Source organism: Falco naumanni, chromosome 7, assembly GCF_017639655.2.
Source record: "Falco naumanni isolate bFalNau1 chromosome 7, bFalNau1.pat, whole genome shotgun sequence".
Classification (NCBI taxonomy): domain Eukaryota; kingdom Metazoa; phylum Chordata; class Aves; order Falconiformes; family Falconidae; genus Falco; species Falco naumanni.
In genome coordinates, this window is record NC_054060.1 from 15,082,362 (window position 1) to 15,109,800 (window position 27,439).

Genomic DNA, 27,439 nt, shown 5'->3' on the forward strand with positions numbered 1-27,439 from the left:
TCCCGCTGCCATGCGCGCCTGCTTTCAAACAGTCGGCGGAGGCGGGTTTGCAGCGCAGCCGAGCGCTGCTGGGGCGGGGCGAGCGCGTTCCGCCTTCCCGCTCTGCTGCGTGCGGCGGCGCTGCTGCTGCGCCTGCCGATTGGCGCCCGCGGATTGGCGCCCGCGGCTGTCAGTCAGAGCGGCGGGCGCTGGGTTCGGTTGTCATGCGGAAGAACGGCGGGTGGGCCTTTGTTGTGCCCGGGGCAGGCGGGCAGCCGCGGCGGCTCAGGTGAGTTTTGGTGTTCGGGAGCGTGCTCTGCCTCCTCCTCCTGCCCCGCGGAGGCTGGGGCGAAGCCGGCTCAGGAGGCTCCAGCGGGAGGTGCTTCCGCGCCCGCGCCGTGCCTAGCGGCAGTCGCCGGCCCTGCCGGCGCCGCGCCACCGCCGTGAGGGCCTGAGCTGGCGGGGCCTGTGTACAGACGCGGCCCGTCGTGACTGTCCGCCGCTCGTACGGGCCGTGAGGCGGCGGAATGGGGCTCTGTCCCGTCGCCCGGATGCCTCAGCTCCGGGGGCTGGGAAGGGCTTTAAGGGGAGCGGGGAGGGTGCTGTCGGGGGGTGGGTGGTCGCCTGCGGCTGGCGCGGGGCTGGGGGGAAGATGGCCGAGCCGCCTCGGCGGTGGCGGGCGGTCGCGCTGTGGGAGCTGGTGTTTGGGGCCGCGCACGGAGAGCCAGGCACTGGCGCGGCTGGGGCTCCTGCTGACTGGGTTAGAGCGTTTCCTGGAGCATCTGTGGGCAACCAGGTCCTTTAAACGTAATGAAGTGACACGTTATGTCCTCTAACTTGAGGATAATGCCGTTGTAAAGCTTCGTACTGAGCGAAGGCTCCAGCATGTGTGACACCTGTATGCCCAAAGAATGTGCCATTCTGTAAAATCTTCATCAATCATTTCTGTTTTGTAACTGCCTGTCAGGAGCATATCTTCATTGGGGATTAACTTATCTTGCAACCAAGTGTGGGCTAGCACTTGCACACTGTGGCTTACTGCAAACTCATTGCAGACAAGGCCTTGGGAGTCTAAGTCTCCTCGTTAAGCAGTTAAATCTGGAACTGACACAATACTTTTCATATTTCCATGATACTTTTCCTGTTTTTCCTATCAGAGGTATTATCCAAATGCACAAGCAGCGGCGTACTTTCAATATTTAGTACAAAATGTAGGTACACTTTGTAACAGTTGAATATAGATTAAATAAATTGAGATGTAAACGTGGACAGAACTATCAACATGTATTACAGCATATGTATAACCTTCAAGTTCTGACACTGTATAAAATAATGTCTGGTTGGGAGTGATCTTCAATAATTTAATAACGTCAGCATATGAAAAGGCCAAATAGTCAGTTTTAAATGCTGTAACCTTAGAAGTGTGTAGCATTGGATGTACTGCAAAACAAAAAGCTCAAGTGAATGATACAGGTAATGTGTAATGTTTCTTTCAAAAAAATCAAGCAACTTCTGTGTGTGTTTGGCTACTTAATTCAGGAAATGAGTGTGGTACTTTTTGGTACCCCCCAACTTTTACTCATGTGATATTTTCCTGTCTTGCAGTAGGTTTTGCTGGATACTCAAAAATATTATTAGCAAACAATGTCCCTTGACTTTGATAGTGGAGCTCTACAAACACAACATGATGATGAAGACTATGACCAAGAGGATTATGCAAGAGAACAAGAGGTGAAATAAATAAATAAATTATTTAATCTGAAGACTTGTGTATCTATCTTCTTTACATTTTCTCTCATTTTAGTGTCTTTTTAAAAAATCAAAAAGTTTTATGCTGTTTTTGTTAAGAGCAAAACAGAATGCAGACTGTGCTTTGCAAGAGTGGTGTAAAAAGTGAAGACATAATGAGATGCTGCATTTTAAGAGCCTTGCAATGTCATTTGTAGTGGCTGGATGACTGGTAGTCCTTGCCTGTGCAATAGATCAAATGCAGAAGGCTGGTGTCACCTACATTTTTTTTATTTCTTGACAACTTTTTCACTTACTACAAATACTTCGAAAGCAACAGCTCTTTCACTTGAAAATTTGGTTAGCCTAGAAAAAAATGGGAAATTACTTTTAAAAATCTGATTATAAATTGCATACTTTAATCTCTAGAAAAAATATATTTAAATGTTTTGGGATTTCTTTGAAGTTGAAATATTTTGAGTGTTTCTGTTCTTTTTGTTTAATAAGGAGAATTGGCAAAATGTATGTTTAACATGAATAAGCATAATGGTTTCTTATAGGGTGGTAAGTTATGTTGAAGCCAAATAAGGTCCCCAATACATACTTCAGGGATTACTGTCTAGAGTGTAGGTAACGTAGAGATTAATGTTTGCAAAAATGTGTTGTAGAATGATAGCTGTACATCTTGGAAGTATACTACTTCAAATGCTGTAGGGAATGTGTCTGTTCCAAACCTTTCTACTCAGACAGAGAATCTTGTGCTAGTGCAGGAGAACAAGTAGTGAAATCATTGTAGGGTTATTACAGTGGGTGAGCGAGAGAGTGCATAAATAGGATTGTAAATTCAGTGTTGAGGAGAACATCCTTTCTATAAGGAGAGGCTGGGAGAGCTGGGACTGTTTAGCGTGGAGGAAAGGTGCAGGGAGAATGTCATCGGTGTGTATAAACACCTGAAGGGAGGATGTAAGGAGAATGGAGCCAGGGGATTTTTTGGTGGTGCCCAGTTGACAGGACAAGAGGCAGTGGGAACAAACAAAGCAGCCTCTTTGGAGTAAGTTCTTGGTAATCCTTGTAGATCATGTATGTTCTGGGGCAAGGTGGGATTCAAAAAACTGTATGTGTAGATGTATCAGTGGGATGTGACTTTTAGCCTGCTAAAAGGAGGCTAAAACACAGGCTGTGCTGTGTTTCCTGATCAAGTTGTAATCCAAGACTTTCTTTGTTCAAGTTTTCTGCTACAGCAAATTGGGTGGGGTTTTTTTTCTTGAAAATTGGAGAGATCTACATGGTAGGAGAAGACTTTGACACTAACTTAATGGGCAATTCTTACCCATATCTGGAGTTCTGTGCTAGCTAACCTGGTAGGCTGAGCTTGTTTCAGTATGAACTCTTATGATGATGTTTTGTGAACTGTGTATGTGCTGCTTTCTCTTGATCTAATTTCCAAAGCAGTGCAAGACCAGCAAAACCCATGGTGCTTGAGTATGTCCTTGGTTGCAAGTAGGGCAAAGGAAAGATCTTCAGTGAATGATGCTGCCTTTCCTGCTTCCTGGAGCTGAGATACAATAAATCTAAAGTATGCTCTGATGATAGGAAAACCTTTTTCATGCCACTAGTGAATTTCTGGGAACAAACTTTTAGTTCTCTGTTGTCTTACAGACACTTAGAAAAGTTGTCCTTAACTTCTCACCTATCTTTTGGCCTTAGAGAGCATCTAAAATCCATCTGAGAGAATGTGATATCTTTAATAAGATAAACTTTTTGTAAGTGATAGTTTTTGTTTGTTTGGGGTGGGGCAGTGCGTGTTTTTTAAAAAAACCCAAATAAAAAATGAAAAGCTAGTAAGGCATTCAGTATGGGCAGCTAATGTTTCTGCTCTTATTAATACATGCTTTGAGAGTTTAGAGAAAACCAGGGTTAGAGTTCAGAAGCTGCATGTAGTAACTGAATATATTGTGTAGTTCTCAAGTCACCTAATAAGAAAAAGAAAGTGCATAGCTCAGATCTACAATAAACCCAATATGTGACCTCATATCAAAGCCTGTTTGAAAACTGGAAGAGGTATATTCTATATAAGAATCTGTAGAGCAAGGAAGTTCAGGTGGGTTTGGGCTGTGGCTTTTTTTCAGTGGCACAACTTTCTGTTTTCTGGGTTAGAATTGGTGGTATTTTCTGCTGTTCATGTCCATTTGCTTGGTGACTTCATCTGAACACATGAGCAGACCACTAATCATTGCAATGATGGCTTCTTGCATCTGGTAACACTGACTGGCAAGTTCTTACCCGGATTTGAATTTGGACTCCTTAGCAAGAGCATGTTTTCGATGTCTCTTGCCTGGAATTTAGGGAGGAGAAACCTTGGCATGATTCATTTGCGGTTCATTCTTCAAAAGTAGTCTTGCCTGGGACTTATCTATCTGGTGACACTTCTCTTGCCTCTTTCTTGGTGCAGCTCTCTTTTCTTAACAAGTTTGCCAGAAAAATCATTTGGCTGGTACTCTAGTCTATTAAGCATTCTGTGGCACAAGTCTCAGTGAATTCCAGTGTTGTCCTTCCTTAGAGAATAAAACCAGAATTTTGGGCAAGTGTCTTACTTTGCCTAGCTCTCTCTGTTGGGATTGAACTTGTGTGCGTTCTTTTGAAAAGCATATAACAAATGTTTTTTGTTCTGCTTTAGTTGCAACAGCTATTGACAGACCTTCCCCATGATATGCTGGAGGACAGTGGAGACCAGCTCTCCAGCTATTCGGACTGTAGCATTCATGAAACGGAGCAGCAGTAAGGCATTTTGCACCATCTTTTTTATTACTTATGTTGTGCTTTTGAGAATAAATCAAAATCTCAGCTGATGAGTTGTAGTCCAAGTAAATTTACTTGCAATCCAAGTAAAAGGGGAGCTGTAATGCAGTTTTGGCAGTATGGTTTGTGTTCCATGAGAAACAGACTAGATGCCACTTAAATTAACAAAGAGGTGGTTTGCTTTGTTTTTATTGTTTTCCTGAAGTTATAAGTACATGGTTAAGCTGCTTGTCTTTCTGTAGATCACATGAGTCTGGGAAGCATGATGGAAGGTGGAACGATCATCCATTGATAAGTGATCCTCAAAATGTAAGCTTGTATGAGCAGTGATGTAATTAGTAGGAATTGCTTGTTCATAACAACATGTTAAATATTATTCAAATTCATTGGAGAAATAATTTACATGTAGGTGACATGTTTTGCTATTCACTTGGAAGTATTTCTGACTTGAGGGCTGGTAACCCCAGAAAAAGGGAGGTGGGGAGGGAATCTGAGTTTTGAGAGCAATTCTAAGTGTCTTATCTGTGCATAGGATTATGAGCAAGGACAAAATCTGTTCCCTGAACAATTCTTGTGTGATCAGCAAAACAATCATGTTGAAAAACATGGAAAGAAATGGAATGGCCTATGTAACGATGAAGAGAAGGAACATTTATATGATGCTAAGGAAGATTACTCTGACCAGAATGGGCAAGAGGATCCTGATGATGTGTATCTTGGTAGAGGTGACTTTAATGCTCCAAGTTGCTACCAACAGAACAATGTGTATCATCTTCCTGAAAACTTCAGGCCTTATACAAATGACCATAAACCAGAATTTAACAATCAGCAAAGTAAAAGAATAAACTTTTCAGATGCTCCAAAGGAACATCTTAAGGTATTTCAGAAGCTAATGTATTTTTCTGTCTCTTTTGGAAATTTCTCACAGGTCTACTCGTAGTAATGTTTTGTAATGCTTTCTCTCTTATTATCAGTTTAAACAATAATGGGAGGCTTCTATTGTCTAAGACAATGGAGCGTTAAATAATTGGATTTTCATATGCGCGTGTTATAATTATTTTCTTTTCCCTCTTGTTGGCTAGGTAGAATTCCATAAAGTAGAAAGAATGTGATTTACTGAAGTGTGTGCTTAGTCTATTGGAGCTGACGCTTCAGTGCTCTCCTAAAGTGGAATATTTCATGAAAATTTTTATCACACTTAAATGGTGTGCTGGATTGGAGCCTGAAAATGAATAGCTACTAGAGCTCTTAATGTCAGCCTGTAAAATGAGAAATATCTTCACTGAGCAAGACTACAGTTGTAAGTTTAATTTATTTCCTGTTATGTATATATTGTCACAACAGCAGTTTGTTGCATCTGACGTTGTCAGTGGCCAATCGCCAGAATCTTACAAAGTGACTTATAAACCATACCAAAATGGCATTCATCAAAACATTCCAGTACTCCAAGAAGGAACCAGAAGAAATGAAGTGTTTGAAGATTTGCAACGTGAATTCTTGGGCAACGATGGAAGTAGGTGTTTGCTGTTTAGACTTTAAACATTAAAAGTCCACTGGAAATAACAGAATTGTGTGAAAAGTCCACTGGAAATAACAGAAAACCTGTTGATTTTAGTAGATGTTTAGTAAAAGTACATTAATGTACATGATCTTTTAATTTTTTTAAGCTTACATTAGAATAGTCCAATTTTGTGGGTTGTTGTGGGGTTTTTTCCCTGCCTTTATCTAGAAATCAGCTCATTTTGATCAAGGGTATTTGAGTTCCAGGCTATTTTGTGGCTTGATCTCAAGTCTTACTGGCACTTTGTCTTGCTTTATAATGGAAAATAATGACTTGCTATACCTGGTGAAACATAACTTTGCTTGCTGCCACATTGGGCTTTTCTGGTACCCTTCAAATGACAGAACTACTTTGCTTGTTAGAAATTTTGAAAATTTATAGTTGCCACAAGACTGTGTGAATTCATAGCATGTTAACCTTTATCTGGCTTGATGTTAGGTGTGAATCACATCAGTAATTCCTGCAGTTCTTCAGCCATTGTTGCCTGAGCAGCTCAGGTGATGGGAGTCAGAGATGGATTCAAGAATGATGCAATTTTGTGAACCAGCAGCAAATTTGGCACTGTATTAATACAGTGTATCACACTGTACATTCATACAGAAGTATCTTGGGACAGGAATTACTTATGACAATGACTTCCTTGGTTAGCTTACATGCTGACTTGTCTGTATTCTGTATGCTACTTGAAATTTGACAGATTCTCCAGAAAATATACAGATTCTTCAACTTCAAGTTCTGAATAAAGCAAGAGAAAGACAACTGGAAGAACTTAATGAAAAGCTAGAAAAGAGTGCACAGCAGATTAGGTATTTGAATCATCAGCTTTCAATGATCAAAGGTAAAATGTTTTGTACTAATTCTTTTATTCATATTTAGCAACTTTCTTGTTCCAAAACTTTATTTAGGTAGTGTCTCTGCAGCTATTGTTAATATTAATAAACTTGATTTGGGATTATGTGGACCTAACTGTCTCCCGCCAACATTGTTCTAAAGAAAATTCTGTGCGTTGGGCCTGTCTTAACTTTTACTGCATTCTCAAGACCACTGTTGTATTCCAGAGTCCCTGTGTTTCAGGCATTAAAAATGTAGAGAAGTTGCCAAAGTAGTGTGCTAGAAGTACAAAAGTCAAAAGCTCAAAACAGACAAACTCCAATAGCAGAAGTGTATGTTTATGGAAAAAACCCTTTTTTTTGGTGCTGTTGGGTTTAACAAGCTGTTTCCTGGACTGTATGTAGAGGGAAGCTCTTCTGAAATGGTCAAAGCTGTCACGGAGACTGGAGGTTGTCTTGGTCTCCATTTTCTTCTAGGAACAGACAAAAAAAAGTCATGAGTTTTGAGACTTAAGAATATAATTTTTAGAAGGTAGAAGGAGCGAAGGAGATGGAAAACCAGCTGCCAAACATTTTGCTGTTCCTCCAGGGGAATTATTTTGTTTCTCCCTTTAAATGGTATAAGGGATGATGCCAGTTCCTAGTGCTGACAAAATGAGGCTTGTTTCTACTAGGGTTCTGAAGGTGCAATGTATCAGAGTGCTTCCAGCTACCAGAGGGAGAAACTGGTTACTGGATGGAGACTGACTGAATGTTTTTGTTCCATCTTCTGCCCACAGTATGGGAAAGAGGGCTCATAGTGAATGGTTCTGTAGAGTAGGGGATACTGAACAGTTATGTTCTGTGGTTGTTGTGTGACTGGGCCATGTTTCTTACACATTGTGTCTCTCTTAAGATGAAAAGGATGGTTTGGCTGTTAGTCTTCGTGAGTCTCAAAAACTCTATCAGAATGGAAAGGAACGGGAAGTGCATCTTGAAGGTCAAATAAAAGCCCTTGAAACTCAAATTCAGACTCTTACTACCAATGAGGAGCAGGTACTATAAATATTTTTACTGTTTATTATGGAAGATCTCTATAGTTACGTTTGTGGTGCACTTGCATTGAACATAAGTGCTGGTCGCTTAAAACACTGTTCATGATCATTGCAGAAGCTGAATATATGACGATTGAATAGGATGCACTGGTGGAAAATAGTTTGTATTAAAATCCAGATATTATCTGAGGACTTTTAGCAACTCTTGCACCAAAACCCTGAACTGACGTATGGAATATGGAGCAAAAGTGAAATATATGTAACTGGGAACTACCCTAATATTGTTCCTACAGATACTGAAGCAATCCAAAGTGGCAGAGGTAGCCATGGAAAGCATGCAGAAGCAGCTGTTAGAACTTCAGCGATCAGATGCCCTTCAGAGAGCCAGAGAGCAACATGAGGCCATTATTTCAGCACTCAAGCAGAAGTATGAAAAGCAAGTATTATCATTAGAGCAGAAACTTGATACTACAAGATCTGCGCTCCGAGAGCAGGTGAGAAATTATTTTAGGATGCTGAGTACCATACTGGAGAGGCTGTAGAGCTCCCCATGTTTCCTAAACTGCACTTCTTGACCTATAATTCTAATAACTCCTTCTGGAAGCTGCTAAGCAAATGGAAAGGAAATTCTGTGTAAGTCTCAATATTATGAAGCCTATGTGGTATGTTTTTATAAACATCTCCAGGCAGTTGTGAGCTCAGATTGTGAGTTTGTGCATAGCAAATGTAGAGGAGGCAAGAATGCATTCTCTTGGTTTCTCTCCTGAGCTTTTGTTCTGTGCACAGTCACTCTTTCAGAGTATCAGCAAATACATTTGGGGAAGAAAAGAACAAAATAAGAAATATTGTGATATTTTTGCTGCAAGAAAAACTGTTTAATAAAAACAGTCTATTGCCAAGCTTTAGTCTCAAAATGATCAAGGACAACTAATCACTGAACAGTCCCTTTATTTTAGAAGTATAGATTTAAAAGGCGAAGGAGGAAAAGACTGGCTTTAAGATCGAGTTTGATATGTATTGTGTCACATGGTTATAGAGCTTATTAAAATTATTCTACTTGACTTGCCATAAAAATCCATTACGCTATTAGAGATACTAAAGCAATGTAGTCAAGGCAGGCCTTAACTTACTGTTCTCTTATTTCACATAAAGGAAATAGAATTAAATTTCTTTTAACTCTTGTAATTAATTTCTGTAATTCTTGTTTCAACATAGATATTTGTAAAAATAAATGAGTAGTATGTTTGGAAAGGTAACTAGCCTTTGCTTGTAAACAAGGATGCACTGCTAGATTTCTATTAGTACCACAGCAAAGTTTATACAGCTTTGTCTCTACTACAAAAGAAGGTTTTTTTTATGGTGGTATGTTTGGGGTATTTAGAGAGAGGTCTCCTGTTTTGGAGAGAAAATAGAAAAGTCAAAAGGCATGAAGACTGGGTAGTGTGCCTCCCGGGTCTGTGTAGGTTAACTGTAAGTAATGCCATATGAAGGTCTACTTTGTGTATCACATGGAAAAACTATGGTTCTTCTACAGAGCATTGGAACTTGCTAGCTTGGCTTAAGCTCAGTTAAAATAAACTAAATTGAGTTAAGCTCAGACTTAATTTACATGAAGGCTTGATTTTTCTGTGGTAAACTAACTGTATGTGATTAATGATGGAATAATCTGGTATGCTGAAAACTAACTGTTCTAGGAAATACAAAACAGTTCACATCCATATGTTTATATATGAATATACTTACTGTCTCCTAGTGAAAACTTAACTTTGGTGTTGTAAGAGATCACATTTGATCTGTGATTGATTTAGCCAGCCTCTATCCCTTTAGGTATCAGATTGATTCTTTTGCTCCTGTGTCTTGTATGTATTGACTTTTTCTATATCTGAAATTGTACTAGATGGCTAGATGTTTTGTAACTTGAGTAAAAATAATCTCTCTTCCTAGACAGAGCTTTGCAAAAATCTAGGAGAGCATGTTAAGCAACTTGAAAAAATGCTGGAAGAAACCAAATGTGAGAAAACGGAAATAATAAATCGACTGACAAGAAGCCTAGAAGAAAGCCAAAAGCAATGTGCAAATTTACTGCAAACAGGTCAGCCTTTTGCTCATACCTTATCTTTCCTTGCACTAACAGCTCCAGTTTTTTGAAGCATGAAATTGCACATCTATGTTCTTGTTGAAATGGAATCAACATCAGGCTATATGTACTAGGCCATTTCCTAAGCAGTACATTAGTTGGACTTAAAGTTTAGTTAATTCTAGACTGAAGTGTAAAAAAAACCAATAAAAATTAAAAGTATCTTCTTCCCCTGCCCTGTCCCCAAAAATATAAAAACCCACAAACCAAAACTCCAAGCAATAGTGATTAAACTATTCCACTATTTTTATACACATTTTGTGCTGCGTATGTGTAAACTTAGTTTTGGACTAAATAACAGCCTTTGTAAGCAAGCTGCTTATTTTTGTGTTAAGCATTTGACTTGCCATTTCAATATCAAATCTCAACAGGAAAAGAACTAGTTTTGTGGCTGGAAGCTGATTCTTAGAAACTTGTAGGAATAGCATGTAAAATATTCTGCTCTTTGTGTATTTGACTTCTGCCTACCTTCACACATTGAAGTGTTTTAATAATGATGTATGTAGTAGTTACTAGTGAGCTCAAGGAAGTAGAGATAGAGTAATGCCTAGTACCAGAATCGACATCGCTACTTGTAAGTGAAGTTTTCCCAGATTTTTTTGTTAGTCTTTCTTGTGTATTTATGACTACTTCTTTGTCTCCTTTTACTTTCCTTCAATAGGCTCGATGCAGGAGACAAATCAGTTACGGTTTCAATTGCAACAAGCTCAGTCTGCACACCTGATGAGCAATAACCTGAACAAGGCTTTGCAGGTTAATTTAATTTTATTAAATACTTTACTGTTTTGATTTTTAGGAGGGCAGGCATTATAGTTAAGGGGCTGGTAGCTGAAACTCCTTATACTTGGGGAAATATCTCCTTTCACTACTATATCTCCCAGTATTGCATGTTGTTTTGTGGTTGGTTTTTCTCCCTCCATTAAAACACAGTAGAGCATATGTATTGGCACAAATCTGCTATCATCCATCTATCTAACCTGCTTATGGAAAAAAAAGAATGTAAATTCTATGTGCTGGGAATCTTGTAACTTAATTAGACTATAGGGATAGTTGGGGATACTATATTCTGAAAATTATCTTTTGCCAGCAAAAGGAAATGCTAGCGAGTCCTCTGTAAAATATGATTGGAAGTCTGTTTCCAATTCAGTTCATGTATTTGACTTAAATCTATCATCTTGGAAATTACGAATGCTAATAAGTACTAAAGCAATATGTATTTTTTCTAGCTACGTACTTTTTTGTTGTCATCCACTTTACTGTACAAGGGCAGCAGAAAAGAAGTAAGAGCAAAAGAAAGAATAGTACATAGATGAACAATAGAATATACTGAACAACAGAAAATATTCCCTAAATTGTAGTTTTAACATATGTTTTGCTAGAGGTATCAAAAATGATAGTGTAAAGAAATAAAACTAATACTAGATGATTCAAGTAAATACAGCTAAATACAACTATATTTAGAGAGAATATCTCCATGTATTTGTCATCTTTGGAAGAGTCATCATGGACCTGATGTGTTTGCTCGGAGTTTCTCTGCTTAGTGTAATTTTTTTTTTCTTTCTCTTCCTTTAAGGAAGAATTAATGGAACTGAAGGAAGAAATAGCTTTGTATGAGTCTGCTGCCAAGCTTGGAGTATTTTTGAATGATTCAGGTGGAGAGCTGCGTACGAATCTGGGTGATTCCTATGTAGATTTGGGAATTAAAAAAATCACTGGGAAGAAACCAAGGTTCTGCAGGTATTGAGTGATCCTTGTTGAAATAAAAAAAATCTAAAATTCTCAAGAAATTATACAAGTGATACGTAAAAAGATGGCCTTACTGGATCAGCATATAGTTTTTTTGGTAGATACGTGAAATACTGCTTGTATTCCTGGTAATCTGGGAAACAGGAAACAACTAATGTAATAAATTGGATGCTAATTGCTGCTTAATAAATCTTCAGATTTTTATAGTGACTACGTTGCTTTTCCTTGAATTGTATGGATTATATGCATGGATACCTTTTTGCTCAAGGATTCCACATAGTTACTTAATACTAAAGCTGTCTTTTAAAAAAACCCAGCCAATTGAGTTGTCCCAAAATATCTCGTATCATGTGAGAATGAATCCTTTGGGAAAACAGCTAATTGAACAAGTTTTCTGTATGTTAATTGCTACTTTGTGAAATAACACATGGCTTTTGTATTCATGTTATCTCGTTCTTTTTACTGTTATCCTATTTGTGGTAGCATTAGTTGCTCTTCTCTTTGCTGTCGCTACCTTTCAGATAAATGTGTTTCGTCTTTTAAATACTGAACTGATTGTCTTCCCTAATAGTGCAATGCAGAACAGAGACATGGATAAAGAGCTCTCTAAAGATGAAATTATTGTAGAATTAAAAGCTGAGCTGGAACGCTTATTGAGCAGTAATAAAATGAAGAGAAACCAGGTTACTCAATTACAGAATGATCTTAAAGACTGCCAGAAGACGTTAGAGGAATACAAGCAGTTGTTGAAGGCAGAAAAAGCATCAAAAGAGTCAGAGGTTTGTTCCTTTACACTTCTTTTAAAAGTGAAGATGCACTGGATTTTAGTGAATGAAACGAACATTAAACTTATTATGTAAATGGACCAAAGAATTTACTCATAGCTGAGTGTCCATAGCAACTAAGTAAATCTGTCATTGATCTTAAGGAAAGTATTGTGATTTGGATGATGCCTTGTTCTGTATTTTTGCTAAAAAAGAAGCAAACTGAAATAGCAGAACATGGGCACCATATGTGTTATCAGGCAAGTCCTGGTATGATGGCTTGCTTGATAGCACTTAATGGCCACTGCTTTTTTCAGAACTGAATTTCTCTGGAGGAAGTAGGTTTTCTTTGGCCAAAAAGGCCTTGTAATTTCTCTGAGAAAGCCAATAGTATCGGTAGGTTATACAAATGGAACATTAAACAGAGTGCCTTCACTATGTAATTTGATCAACAAGGAATCTCTTTGATATTACATCTCTCTTCACCCCACTATTACCATCCCTCTATAAACTGATCAAACTTGTAACATCTGCTTTTGTAATCTATACATTGTGACCTGGATGTGGGTTAGGAATATAATATGCTTGAGAAGTCTGCTCTCTATTGGATGATAGTCGTCATTAAGTTGCAGACATGACGTTGAACACGTGCTTCTTTAAACCTTCATGATGCTTTGAATTTCAAGTATTCATCTAGAGTAGCAGTCATACTGTTGTATCTTGTGCTGCAATGGTTTCCTCTGGTTTTTTTTTGTTATGGTATCCTCTGTTTTTTTTTTTGTGTTTAAGTACAATTTTTATTTGACAGCTTTAACTTTTTTAAGCGTCATCTTCTAAATCATATGTATCAAGAGATATCGTCTTAATTTTGTTTAATTTCAGCCTGTCACAAATCGGAATGATAATTCAGTGGCCAGTCCTTCAGTTTCTGATAAACTTAAGGAAGAAGTTCTGAGACTCAGAAAGGCTAATGAAGCTTTGCTACAAGAAGTTGAGGTGAGACAGAGGTGCTGCTTATTCCTACAAAAAAAACCCCACCCAAAAAAAACCCAACTACTCTCCCCTGTGTCCTAAAACCTGCAATTAGAAAAGGTTCTTTTTGACCTACCTATTACTTGGCCCTTGTTTGTCCAGAACCATACTTCTGCTATTGAAGAACTGAAGGAAAATGAGGAAAAACTGAAAAGCTTAAATCAAGATCTGTGTTGTCAGATGAGAAAGATGGTTCAGGATTTTGATCAGGATAAACAAGAAGCCATTGACAGGTATGTCTGTTAGCTCTGTTTAGTTCCGTTTGCAGACTTCTAGCCTGCATGTACAATATCATATGAGGTAGCTGGTACAAGGGGAGGTCAACGTTAGAAGGCCAGTTTCTTAAGGAAAAGTTGAACTCTGTTTAAAAGGGTGTGAGGAAACCTAGGTAGTTTGTTTTTCCTTTCTTAATTTTAGGTGTGAAAGAATTTACCAGCAACATCACGAGGATACAAAAGCTCATTTTGAGGAAGACCTGGTGAAGAGGTGTGCTGCAGAAAAACAGCAACTTATTCAAACTTACGAAGAGACAATCTCACAGTTAAAGTAAGACTTGCCATTTTTTCCACTTTTACTGAAACTTCCACGTTTCCTGTAAGGCCTTCAGTACTAGTTACACTTCAGCAAGTACAGACTTGCTGTCCTGAGAGTGTAAAGGCTAATTGATTATAAATAATCTGTCCTGTGAAGGGCTAACATAGAGGAGCTGAACAGAGAGATGACTGCAGTGAAAGAATGTTACATTGGAGTCTGTGGGGAGAAGGACACCTTGGAAGCTACTTTAAGGCAGAAATTTGAGCAAGAGCAGCAGTTAAAGGAAGAGAAGGTACTTGTGGAAATACCTATAAAACATATCATTTCAGACTTTTTTCAAAATGTAATATCCTTAAGTGTATTTAACTTTGTAATTGTTAAGATACTTGGAAGAGGTGTAGCTATATCAGAAAGTTTATACATGTCACCTATGTTAAATTAACCTGCTATTGTGTCCTGGGGTTTAAAATATTATAGAAGTCCAGTAGTCATTCATTTTCATGTAGCCAACTTTCATAAATCTGACTTTTGAGGACTGCTCGGTCAATAGCATGAGGTTTTACATTCATGAGACGTTTTCTAAAAACTAGATGACAATACAAATTTTCTTCTCCCTATATAAAACTGATCTGAAAATACTGTGGGTGGTTTAAGTAATAAATAATTCAAACTGCTTTATTGATTAAAAACTTTATTTTTCTGAATATATCAGTGTGAAATGACTAAAGTAGGTCAACTACCTTGCTGAGCAAGTGCAGTAAAGAGGTGCAGCATAAAGTATGGTGGGAATAAAGATGTCTGATTTAAAAAAAAACTTACTTTAGAGCAACAGCCTATAGTAACCTCTGATATCATGCCTTAAAACACCTCCTTTTGAGAGCTGAATCTCTTGTCCAGGTGTCATCAGGAAGATCAGTGCACAGGCTCTAGAGAGTTAATCCTGTCACTCATGCTTTCTCATTACTTTGTACCAGAGCAGTTTGCTTTGCCTAGGAGAATATTTTAATTTTAATTTTTCACCCCTAGCTCAAGAAACAGCTGCTGGAAGAAAAAGAAGGTGCTCTTAACCTTCTGAGGACTGAGCTTGAAGAGAAACACAGCAGCGCTATGATAGCAGCAAAGAGGCAGTGGCTGGAAGAAAAAAAACAGCAGGTTGAAGAGGAAGTTGCATTAGCCAAAGTTCACTGGGAGAAGGAAGAAAAAGAGGTGTGGAACTTAGACCAGGGGGAGTCAAATTTTTTAAAATTTTTTATTTTCTGAAAGAACTTGTACGTAGACAGACTTATGCACTGTTAGTCTACCATTTGAAGTGGCTTTTAAGGATCTGTCATTTTAGGAGCCTCTGAAGAAGTCAGTAGGTGTTACAACACATGCTTAAGATTTTTTACGAAAGGCCCCTAGACCTTGTAAAGTAACATGCAGAACATCCTGAGTGTCACAGCTGGTAGCATGCTGGAGTTTTCCACCCTCATCCCTGGGTGTGTGGTTATGCCTTATGTTGTGTTTGGTTATCTTATAGAAGTCCTTTGTGTATCCTACCCCATAGACAAAAGCTGTGATGAGTTACCAGTCTCTCTCCTCTCTGAGCATGGTTTTGCTCTTCTCCATTATCAGGGAAGATGATTGGTGTTTGGATTTGCTTTGTCAAATACCAGTGAAATTCTAGTTATTTGGACACTGGAGAGACTTTCTTAAAAAATATTTTTTTCCTTAGAATAAAGAACAAATCTTTGCAAAAATAGAAAGAGAATGGCAAAGTAGGCTGGAAGAAACAAGAAGGACCGTAGCTGAATGTAATGACTGCAGCAGCCAAACTGACCAAGTAACAGTTGTGGACGAAGTTTCAACTAAAGAGTTAGAAGGGATTGTTGAAGATCAGAGGCTGCAGATCCAGAAGGCTCTGAAAGAAAATACGGTCTCTGGAAAGGCCTTAAAAGAATTTGAAATAGAACTGGAAAATAAGTACCATAAAGATCTTGCCAGCCAGGTAACAAATAATTGTTCTGTCTGCCTGGAGCCTGTGAAACTGCCATATGCAACTAAGTCACCAAAAAAAAAAAAAGTTCTTTTCCACTAGCTTTCTCTTAAACTCAGTAATTTGCTATATTAGAATTATATTATAAAACTAAAGAAGCTGTAGTATGTAGCTTGTTTTTTATAGCTGTTCTTCACACAGACCAGTTTTGAACAGAGTTGAGCAATGCTGACTTAGTTTATACCATTTTGTTAAGAAAAATATATCATTTTGCATGAAGAAATGCATCAGATGCTGCTGGTCTGATTTGTTTAAGTTCTGTAAACATAGGCAATCCAAACTGAAGTATGTTATTTCATTGCTACACGAAAATAGTGAAAATGTATTTGGTGGTGGTGACTGAAGTAGGTTTGGTTTTTATAACCTCTTATAGGTAGATGCAGCTTTAACCCAAGCTCATGCCAGGTGGCTTCAAGAATTAACAGACCTCAAAGAGTACAAAGTACATCTAAAGGTAGAACAAGAAAAATGGGAAAAAGAACACAAAGAGACTGCAGCAAAGCAGGTAGCCAAAAATACTTGTATATGTGTATTGGTAGAGTTCAGTCTTCCAAACTATACAACTGAGGAATTAATGTAGGCATCAGTGGGGAATCATTAAGGAAATGTATTTCTAGTGTACTCTGGTTCTGATCTATCTTTTTTGTCTATATAGGATTGTTTTTATTAAATAATTTGAAAATAATCGCCAATAGATTGATGATAACTCAGGGTTATACTATGTGTATGTAAATGTATGTAGATATTTATGACTGTATTATGTATTCACCAGTTGGCCCTAGTTCTCTCGGCTGCTGAAGAGAAATGGAAGAAAGAGTATGAGAACACTGAGAAATCTGGACCAAGAATTAAAGAACTTGAAGAAAAAGTAATTTCTCTCAGGAAGGAATTGGAGCTAAAGAAAGAAGAAATCCCTGCAGCTATCAAAGCAGAACTAGCAAAAGCCCGTGCTCAGTGGAACAAAGAAAAGCAAGAAGAAATCCTGCAGATACAAGAGAAAAATGAGAGAGACTACCGATCATTCTTAAATGATCATAGAAACAGAATTAAAGAGGTACTTGCAACAGCAAAGGAGGATTTTGCAAAGCAGAAGAATGAGCTCTCCATTCAGAAAGAAGCAGAAATAAAGACGTTACTACACCAAAAGCAGCGAGAATGGGAGGCTCAGGAAACAAAGAGACTGCAGGACAAAATTAATTTGTTTGAGGAGAAGACTCTGGTTGAGCTTAAGGGCTTGTTAAGTGAAATGCACAAAGAACTAGTCAAGTGCACACATAGTAAGCATTCTTGGAAGGATAAGTGTTTTGATGCTTGTAGTCAATTAAATGGTCAATGCAAAGACAAACTGAAGGCTTGCTTACAAAAGGCCTACAGGACCACAGTTTACACAATTCTGGAAAAGAAAGAGCAAGAATGGAAAGAGGTAATACTTCTGTAAATTATAACTGCCAATCAGAAAAGGGACCTGAGAAGTCACTCATACCTGTTTTCTCCCAATATAAAATATCCACGTAATTGTGAGAATTGGAGAATCCAAAATTTGAGTTCATCGGAAACAACAGTCCTGTGAAACTGTAAGAGGGCTAAATCTTGCGTTAGCAAGTGAAAAGGGAAAGGGTGTAGCTTTGATATCTTCAGTCTTTGAAGAAGAGAAAGCCAGGTTAGGAGTATCATTCTTTAATGCCAAGATTCATAAATTAAGGAGGTGAATCCACCATCTTAAGCTTGGGATCCTGTTGAAGGTTCCTTCTAACCTCTTAGGTGGGTTCTGTCATGAAGGTCAAGCTTATATTTTTTGCGTAGCTGCTGCTTTTTTTTTTTTCTTTTTTTCTCCTAGAAATTTAGCAGTTTGTAATGGTGATTGAATAGTGATCATGGATCATGTGACTTTTCCCCCCACTTCTGATACAAGTAAAGATGAAAACAGTAAATCCTTTTTGCAAATTATCTGTAGTAGAACTGAATTGAATAACTAACAAACTGATCTATCTTGGGAATAATAGTATTGCTTAACTTTATTGTGGCTCTAGGAAATACTTTTCAATGTGCCTGCCCAAATGAGGAAAGACATCCTATTTGCTTCTAGAGGAGTTTGGGGCTAAGCAGAAGTCTGTCCAGAAGCTTCTGCTTCTGATGTTCTGGCAGATTTTTTTTTTTTTTTTCCTCTCTAACACTTATGCTTGTAGTAGTTTTTAGTTATGGGGAGCATCCTGCTGGAAGTGTCATTGCTGTCCAGTGTTTAGCAGCTGGGGAATTATCCAAGAGTAGGACAGAGAATGAAACTGCCGCCTTTTTCAAGAAAAGGCAGGACAGGGGGAAATAAGTGTAAAGTGACTTCTTATGACAAAATTACCTGGTCTCTTAGTGATAATATGTTTCTGTTCAGAAAGTGGTCCTTTGGAGTTTTTTTGTCATGAGTATTTTTCACAATGATAAAGAGAATCGGAAGGTTTTTCCCATGCCTGATGCATCTTCTGTAATAGATATGAATGTCTGTTGGTAAACTGTTTTTAATATGCCATTGAACTTCAAAATACTGGTTGACTTGAACCACCTTATCTAGTGAAGCCTTTAATTTCTTAGTTAGGTCATCTCTTAAGCTACCATAATAATAAACAAAGGAGTTACATTTTTCTAGAAGGCATTCCTGTTGCTCTGCTACCCATATTTGTGTAGAAACTTTAGATGAGTCCAGCCCTTTTTTCTGCTGGATATACCTTTTAAAAAAACAAGTTAGCTTCAACTATTTGAAGACACTGTATAGTTCTGCAGTGTTAAGGGCTACTGACATTTCCAAACTGAAACTCAAGATAGCCACGTACTGCTGTTGCAGTGAATTATACAAAATAAAACTTCTGTATGTTAGAATATGTATTTTCCTCCTGATTTGAGCTGCAATATACAGTTCTATTGCAGGGTGAAAGCACCTGTATTACAATTACTAAAGCTACTTTGTGGCCAGGGTTGCTTGGTTTTATGCATAACATACTACTTGCCTACTTTAAGATAAGGTGGAAAAGTTTTTTGCTTGGTGTTTGGTTTTTAGGAAGTATTTTTTCAATTGCAGAAATACGAAGAGCTAGTGAGTAATGTAAATAAAGAAGCATGCTCTTGCCTGCAACGTGGTGGAGGAGATCCCGTGGACATGGCAAGACCTCCTGCGTGCAATGTTGGACACCAAGCAGAAGCACAAAAGAAGCTAAGACTACAGCCACCCTTGCAGGAAACTGAAACAGACAAAGGTATCAGGTTTGCTTTTTAAACTGGCAAATTATGTATCATCAAATTTAAGCTTGTTAGTAGCAGTCTTTAATAGTCAATTAATAGTCTTACTGATGACTCCAATGCAAAGTTAGTTAATGAGTGAATATTCAGGTGATAGAGGGAGATGCAGTTCTGACTGCAAGGTTCTTTAATGTTGCATAAACTTGTACTATATCAAAGTCACAAACTGCAACATGTGGTACTGATCTTCAGCTTACTAATTTAATGCTAGACGTTGAGGTTTCATTTTACTAAATACTAGTAGCTTTCCGCTTTTTAAAGCCATTCTTCTGGAGTAAAGAAACAGCTGTTGTATTTACACTTGCAGCAGATAGTTTTTGGGGGTTGTGGACACGAACACTAATACCTTTGGTGTATAACAGCTCATAAGCAAGCCAGTGTTGATCATGATGAGCAAAGTGTGGTCTGAACAATGTGTTGTAAATGGGTAATACTAAATCAGAGCTTTGAAAATTGAATTATACTACTTGCTGTTGACACTAGATAAGACAAACAATTCTGTATTCGTGTAAAAGATACTGGTGTGTCAAGAATTATGCTTCACCTGGCATGGCAATCTTTTCTGATTCTTTTGATCAAGAATGTAGTTGAGAAAAAGCAAATCCCCACGTGATGTTTCTCTCCCTCTCTCTTTTTTTCTTCTTCCTTCCTTCCCAGCCCCCAGTATGTACTTTGGCCTTGTAGGTCTTCCCAAAGCTGTCATATGTACTATGGCAAAGCTGGAGACAGTGTAGCTGGGGAAAAACTTCCTGGGAGGTACAGAAATCTCTCTGGAGCTTTCTGTTTAGTTTGTGTTCTTATGCAACTGAACAACATAAAGCAAGAAAACCCAAGAGAGTCTTTGGCTCTATGCCTATAGTGTGGCTTGAATTCCTTCAATGCCAAAATAACAAACCATCTATTAACACAAAACAATACGAGCAGTGCAGCGCTGCTTCTGTCTCTAGAGCTCCCTGTCCTGGCTATACAGAGTAGCCATTGATTTCCTGGAAGTAGCCCAGTCTTTGTGAATTTCTTAACTGGACTCAGCCACATGTGAGGCTTCCCAGCTGGGAGAGTTGCCTTCAGCTGACTCCAAAAGACCATGCTTGACTGATTTTTGTTTGGTTTGTTTGGTTTTTTTTCTTAAAAATGGAAAATTCAACATCCAAGTCCCATATCACTGACTGAAGACTCAACTTGTCACTGATGGGAGTGTATTGAGACTGTGAAGGCTCAATGACTTGATAGATGCTGCTGCACCTTCTATAATGGGGCTCCAGCCTCTTGTGATTATTTGAATTAGACTGATGCATTATGTGTTTCCCAGTAAGAGGAAGATTAAGTAGAGCGCTGGAAATAGGCTGGGTTGATTCTTTTGGGGTTTTTACCTCCATAGTTGATGTATAACTTTCAGCAATTACTGTTGCAGGTCAGAAATGTACAAAAAGGAACCTTGGGTCTTGGGAAGACTTTTGCTGTGAACACTGCTGCCAGGAGCTTGAAAAAAGAGAGGCTGTGTGCCAGGACTTGAAAAGAGAGTTGAAGATAGCCCAGAAACATCTTCAGCTTGCTGTGAAGGAACGCGAAGCGAAGTCAGAGCAGATCCAAGGTAGGACTGTTAGTCACCTAAACCCAACTTTGAATGGCTCTGTCTTGCTGGCCGCGTGAGTCTCTTTAATCTGTTGCATCATTTAGTTCTTAGTGAATGTAACGGGTGTGTGTGCATACTTAAAAAACCAAACCCCCTACAACAACTAACCACAAACTGACACCATCCGACCGCTAAGAAACTCCCTCAAGCTCTTGGCTTGAAATATTAATTAATCACTTTAGTACTATCCTGTGTGTATCAGGAAAAGAATAGAGGAAATCTGAACATGTGGCAGATGTTCTTTGACTATGTGTACGTGTGGATCCTGTTGCTCATAAGAGTTATACAGATAATGCGCACATGTGCACATACGTATACTTATATATGTATGAGTTGGAGAGTTCTTTAGCTGTCTCCTTTGGGCCTGTACTGCTACCATGCACGTACTCATTGCCCGCCATAGCGGGAGTATAAAGAGCAGAGTGGCCCCTAGTGTTACGTGGCTCATCTTGGTACCACTAGTAATAAGCTAGTCACCACTGTTTTCTTGTACCTTCCTGCAGTTAATAATAGCTTGAAGGTGTAGTTCTGTTTATTTTCTTTCTTTTTTTTGGTAAACATTAAAGTAGGCTTTAAGTAGGCTTTATTCAGCCTTCACCTTCTAAATCAAATGTTTTTTCCTTTGTGTCGCTTGGAAATGAGAAATATGGGAGAGATGACAGAGAAAAGGTCCCTAGTTCTTAAATCTTTTTCGTGTGTGATGACTGTCTCTACCAATGATAGATATGAAATATCCAGTCTGTTTTTTGAAATAGTCACCGAAAGGAAGGCTTCTGCCTGTAGTATGGAAATAAGGCTTTTCTGAAGCTATATCTAATGGAAGAAGATGGTGCAAATAACTTGCTTGAGATTCCTCCGCTGTAGGAGACTGCTTCTGATTCAATAGTGGTGTTATCCAGTAGTCTGGTTTAATACGCACCCCGCTGGCTGTGATTGTCTTCTCTTTGCTGCCCAACATCCCATTCTTGGCATTCTTAATTTCCATATTGCCTTCTGTGGGCAGACTGGTACTGCCTGGTGGTAAAACCTCCCTGAGACCTGACCATCAGTTTAGTCAGTTGCAATATTATGTGACTTGATATTGCTATCTGCATTTATTTTGGATGCTGTTGCACCATGTACATCTGTCATCCTTTCAGAATAATAGATTCCATCCTTTGTTGCTTTATTTAACTTGGCAGAAGTCTCTGGCCATAGTGAAATCTGGGTTAATGAGGAGGAAAAGTCTTTGGCATATCAAACAGCTTTGCTGTACTGGTAACTACTCCTGCGGTTGTGTCTTCCTCTATGAGCCTTGCATGTAGGCTTTTCACTTGGAGGAAGTCATATTAATTCATCTGTATCTGATAGCAGCAAGAATTCCTTTTGTCTAGGTTTATTTTTGAGAGGATTTGTAGGGGGAATGTCTACTTTGCTTCATTCCTGTGCTGAAGAACTTATTTCTTTTCTAATTGGGCATAATGTGACATATGGAGCACAGTTCCTATTCAGTTGGTATCTGAGGAACTCTATCCCCTTATTCAGCTGTATTAAAGTCAGTAGCAGTCTTTGTCTTAAGGAGCAGAACAAAGAGAGTGATGTTTTCTCTGAAGGAAAACATGTTGGCGATTGAATAAGAGGATCCTTCTCCCTGCAGTGTTTTAATCAGTTGAAGCTGTACACAATAGTATTCAGGACATTTTTTTTTTAGGGTCTCCTTAGAGCATGGCAAGAATTGGAGTTGCTGAAGGTTCTAGTTCAGGAGAGGTCTCAAACTGCATCCTAAGGGTTGGTAACTGTACAAAATTGTTTAAGCATGTCTTAGTGCAAGGTCACTGTGGCCTCTGTAAGCAGATTTGGCAAATGGCCAGTTTGGAGAGAGCAAACGTGAGGTAGTAGGATGTACCAAGTGACTACTTGCCAAAGGCTGTGGCTTGTGTGGGGTGGGGTTTTTTCCTTTTCTTTTTCTTTTCTTTTTTTTTTTTTTAAATGAAAAGTCTCTGTTGCCTGCTTTAATAAATTTTGTGCTCAATGAGGAGGAGTAAAATGTTGTACCTTTGTAAGGGAAAGGTTTTTGCCAGCTTGCAGATTTGTGAGTAAGGCCAGGTGGGTAAGTCATACAGACTTGCGTAATACTGTTTCTGTGCTCTTTTGTCAACAACTACATAGTGTGTAAACTTCCTTGGGGACTGGAGGAAAGAGTGAAGGATAATAGGAGGTCCGTTAACAAAGACAGAGGCTACTGCTGCCACCAGGGTCATCATGGATACAGCTTTCAACTGCTCAATGAGATTTGGACCACAAATGAGGATCTCTGAAGGCTTTGAATTGTTTCTTTCTGTGTTCCAGGATGGCTGCTTGCTTCTTGCTTTTTCTGTGCATCATTGTAAAGAAGGAAGAAGACCAAACTTGTCTGTGTCTTGCTCAGGTCTTCATAGTCTGCTCAGAAAGCCTTGATTCTTCCAGAAGGAAGACTTGGCTTTAGTAAGACTGTCACCATAAAATGGAGAGCATGTCTTTGTTTTCCATAGGCCATGGTTCATGTGAGAACTTCTGTGGCTGCGTGCATTGGAGATATTTCCAGCATTCAGTATAGGTGTTCAATTCATGTTGGTTTTCTTCCTAAAACAGGAAAGCTAGTAATCAACTCTTGATTTGTATGGGTCTATCTAAGTTTATAAATTCAAGTTACAGTAAATATCTGCACCTCTTTTCAAAATATTTGCTTAGATTATATAGCTAATAAATGGGTTTTAAGGTTCTTTAACTTTCAAGAGGTGACCCACAGGTAGACTACCTGTATGCCATGGTCAGCAGTCTTCAGTATCAGCTTGCTCTGGGCATTTTCAGCTCCACTATCTTCTTATTCTCTGCAGTGGCTCATCATAATATTTATATGCCTCTTAGTAGCATCAAGCAGAGTTCAGCATGGAAGTCCAGCCCTTCTCTGTAATACTGGTTTTTGGTTATTAAAAAAACAAAACCAAAACAACCAAAACTGAATCCACGATCACCAAGTTTTATCTCTTTTCTCTCCACCCCAAAGAACATACAATTTTAACCCACAAACTAATAATAATCTTTCTTGATGTATGTCAAAACAGCCCTTGCTATTTTTCCCTGTCCTTTCTATACATCTATGCCTGGTATCTCTGAAGCTTTGCCTCCAGCATAGTGTGAGTAATGGGGTGTGAAGGCTTTAAGCTTATTTATTTACTCTATGAGATGATTTCTGTATTCAGGCTTCATTGAAATGTGTTGTGATTCATTTAGATGTGCTTGTTACTACAACAGCTGTCCATTTGCTGATGATGCTTTGTGACATTGAGCTCTTATACTAGAGACAGCAGCTTATGTAATAACTTTTATTGAACTTCAGAGAAGTGCAGTGAATTATGATGATCACTTTTTTTATAGAAAATGAGAAGGTTCTAGAAGCTCTAATTGCAGAAAACTCTGAGATGAAGACTAAATTGAAAGCCCTGGAAACACCACCAAGGTATTTAAAAAAAGCTAATCAGGCTGGGTCCTTTTTGGTGTGTGGGTTTTGTTGTTTTTTGTTTTTTTTAAGCTAGAAATTGCTTTTCTTATGCAGCGTGACTTATATGCGTTTCAGGTCACTGTCAAAGGGAGGCATCTCAAACCCTTGTACATCCTCTGACTCTGTGAAAGGGCTGGAAGAAATGCGTGCTCAGTACATTAAAGCTGTGACCAAGATTAAGTGTAAGTACTGAAGTCCGCTAAAAATTTAGGAGAGCAGAATAATTTCCTTTGTTGCTTCCTCCTCCTTCACCCAACTTGCGCAGGGATCTGACAGCAAAATTACATAAGCGGTAGATTTGTTCTCCTTACTAGACTGAATGTGAGAACTGGAATTGTCACCATAATCTTAGACAAGATTAATTGTGATGCGTGAAGCTTTGTTGTATGCTTCTTGCTTTGTTACACTGTATTATGTCTTTTAAAGTGGTAAAGTGTATTTTGAGAACTGATTTTGTTTCTCCAGCAGACAATCCACCTACCTGAGGGAGAATCTGGTTTCCTCATGTGCTGTATCTTGCCTTCTGGCTTAATTAGCACCCTCTGGCTGAGGGGAGAGGGTTTAGTGTAGTGCCAGATCTTACCTGAGTGCAGCAGATTCCCAAACACCTGTTGCAGTGCTATTGAAGAATTCCTAGAACCACATTTTACCAGCCAACATTCCTCCTAAGTCTCTGTGCCTAGTGTTTTCTATTACTGCTTAAGATGCAGAATCGGACAACTGAATTCCTGTCTGATGCTGCATGTTGATGGGTTGTCATCTTCAGTGGCACTCATCCAGTAGGTAACACTTGGCACAAGGATGTGGGTGGGATGCTGGCGGGTAAATCCAGGCCCTTGCTTATTTCCTCCAGGTCTGCTGGACAATCCAGTTTGTGGTATTGGCTTTTTCCCCCACTCTGGGGAAAAACTGGTACTAATGCAGTGTCTTTGTAGGTGATATGATTTGTTATATCCATGAAAGTAAGGAGCGAGCTGCTGAAATGATTAAAGTGGAGGTTTTAAAAGAACGCCAAGAGACTGCACGGAAAATGCGCAAATACTATTTAACATGCCTTCAACAACTTCTTACTGATAATGGGAAATATGAAGGGTAAGTTCAAGTATGTTTGGAAATTACTGTTGGTTTTGAAAGAGGTGTGTAGACATTAGTCTGGTGTTTGTCCGCCTCAGAGCAAACTGACCTGAAGTCTTGCCAGTCTGCTCATATTGGCATGGGGTCACTGCCGAGCAGTCTGGCCTACTGTCTTTTCAGTATTCTTTGACTCTCGCGAACATTACCTTGAAGTAGAGTGCAGAGCTGAAAAGGAGTTACACTTAAACTTTTTTTTTTTCATGTTCTGCTATTCTTGGCAGAGCTGAAAAGAAAATAATGGATGCTGCCAGTAAGCTTGCTACAATGGCTAAAGGACTGGAAACACCTCTTCGACACATTCCCCAGAGCAAGTCTACCCGCTCAGGTATGTTGGATTCGGTAATCGTTCTCTTCTTGATTGTATTGGTTTAATGCATGTAGTAATGAATATGCAGATGGATGGTGAAGTACTGTTTGTTTATAAGCTTGCTAATGAAAATGTAAATATAAGCTGCTTATTTTGACAGTGCTTACAATTCTTTATTTAAAAAAGATAATGTAGTTTTTCTTCCAGCATTAACTTTCTTAAATGAATCTATTTCCTTCCCTTCTTTCCTAGCTCTGCTACTAAATTCTGATCTGCCACCTGGAGCACAGTACTCAAGAAGAGATCGCATGCTTCAGACCAGGTCAAACCATATGGAAAACAAATCATGTGACAAAAGCACTACCGAAAAAGGCAATGACAAAGTCATCCAGAAGCTTGTACCTCGTGACTTGAGACAGCAGTTTGATGCAATGCAGACTGAAGCTCAACATGTGCTTCATGAAACAATGACTTCAAATATTCAGAACGAGAATAATTCTAAAAATCTGGATGGTGCTTCAAGAGATGCTCTGCCAAGGTTTTATCCAGATGAAGATGGAAGAAGAGAAAAATATTGCCCCATCATAAATGCAGACAAAGGACTCTTGTGTGCTGCTAGTAATATAGTACACCAAAATGCTCCTCCATCTGTTTTTCAAGTGACATTAGAAAATACGCATGCACCCAGCTTTACAAATGGCCATACTGTCTCTGGGCCAGCTCATCATATGCTTAAGAGCAAGAATGAAAGAACGGTCTTGAAAGAGGATAAATGTATCCGGTCGTGTGGAAAATGGAAAACTAAATCTAAAAGAACTCAAGAATTTGGTTTTCAAGAAACTCCAGAAAGAGATGAAGGAAGCTGCAATGAATGGAGTTCTGTGAATGGAAGCCTGCATCTGGATCACAGTGATATGCCTCTCTAGTACTGGCTTTTTGTTCAGGATATAGGTGTGCAAGCACAGACTGCATACGGTGAAGAGTTTAGAGTTTCCTCACATCAGGTCTTTTTCCCCTGCAGATGAAAATGTTGTTACTTCTTGGAGAGACGTTTCTAATGGCAATGAGCAATATTCTCAGCACAAAAAGCAGCACTAAAGTTTATGGTAGGCGGTACCTGGTAAGAAACCCAGAGCATGCTTCGTTCCTCAGCTCCAACAAATCAAATTTTGCTGTAACGCAACTCGCTGTATCACCAGATTGTAGGAAGGTGCTGCAACAAATGCTTGGGAAAAAAATGGTGTGGGATCCCCAGCCTCTTCAGCAAGATAGTGGTTTTGATAACCCACTTTCTAACTTGAACCGATACCAGCATTCCTTCTTCATTTGAAGGAAAAAAAGATAATTTGATACTTAAATAAAAGCACGAGAATTGGGGAAA

The 27,439-nt window shown here is 38.9% G+C and overlaps 1 protein-coding gene across 1 annotated transcript; it reads left to right on the plus strand.

The window, feature by feature from the left end:
* Positions 1-177: 177 nt before the first annotated feature.
* On the plus strand, positions 178-27,439 carry CEP152 (centrosomal protein 152). The gene is made up of 28 exons (XM_040601801.1): positions 178-268; positions 1,588-1,710; positions 4,385-4,485; positions 4,749-4,815; positions 5,039-5,383; positions 5,851-6,019; positions 6,765-6,905; positions 7,793-7,932; positions 8,225-8,425; positions 9,876-10,023; positions 10,730-10,821; positions 11,642-11,805; positions 12,386-12,593; positions 13,461-13,574; positions 13,713-13,843; positions 14,028-14,156; positions 14,301-14,436; positions 15,171-15,350; positions 15,859-16,131; positions 16,553-16,684; positions 16,952-17,602; positions 19,247-19,421; positions 20,876-21,055; positions 24,494-24,575; positions 24,693-24,799; positions 25,553-25,709; positions 25,973-26,076; positions 26,311-27,439. The coding sequence occupies exons 2-28, from the start codon at positions 1,624-1,626 to the stop codon at positions 26,982-26,984; spliced, it is 5,088 nt and encodes a 1,695-aa protein (XP_040457735.1). The 5' UTR covers positions 178-268; positions 1,588-1,623; the 3' UTR covers positions 26,985-27,439.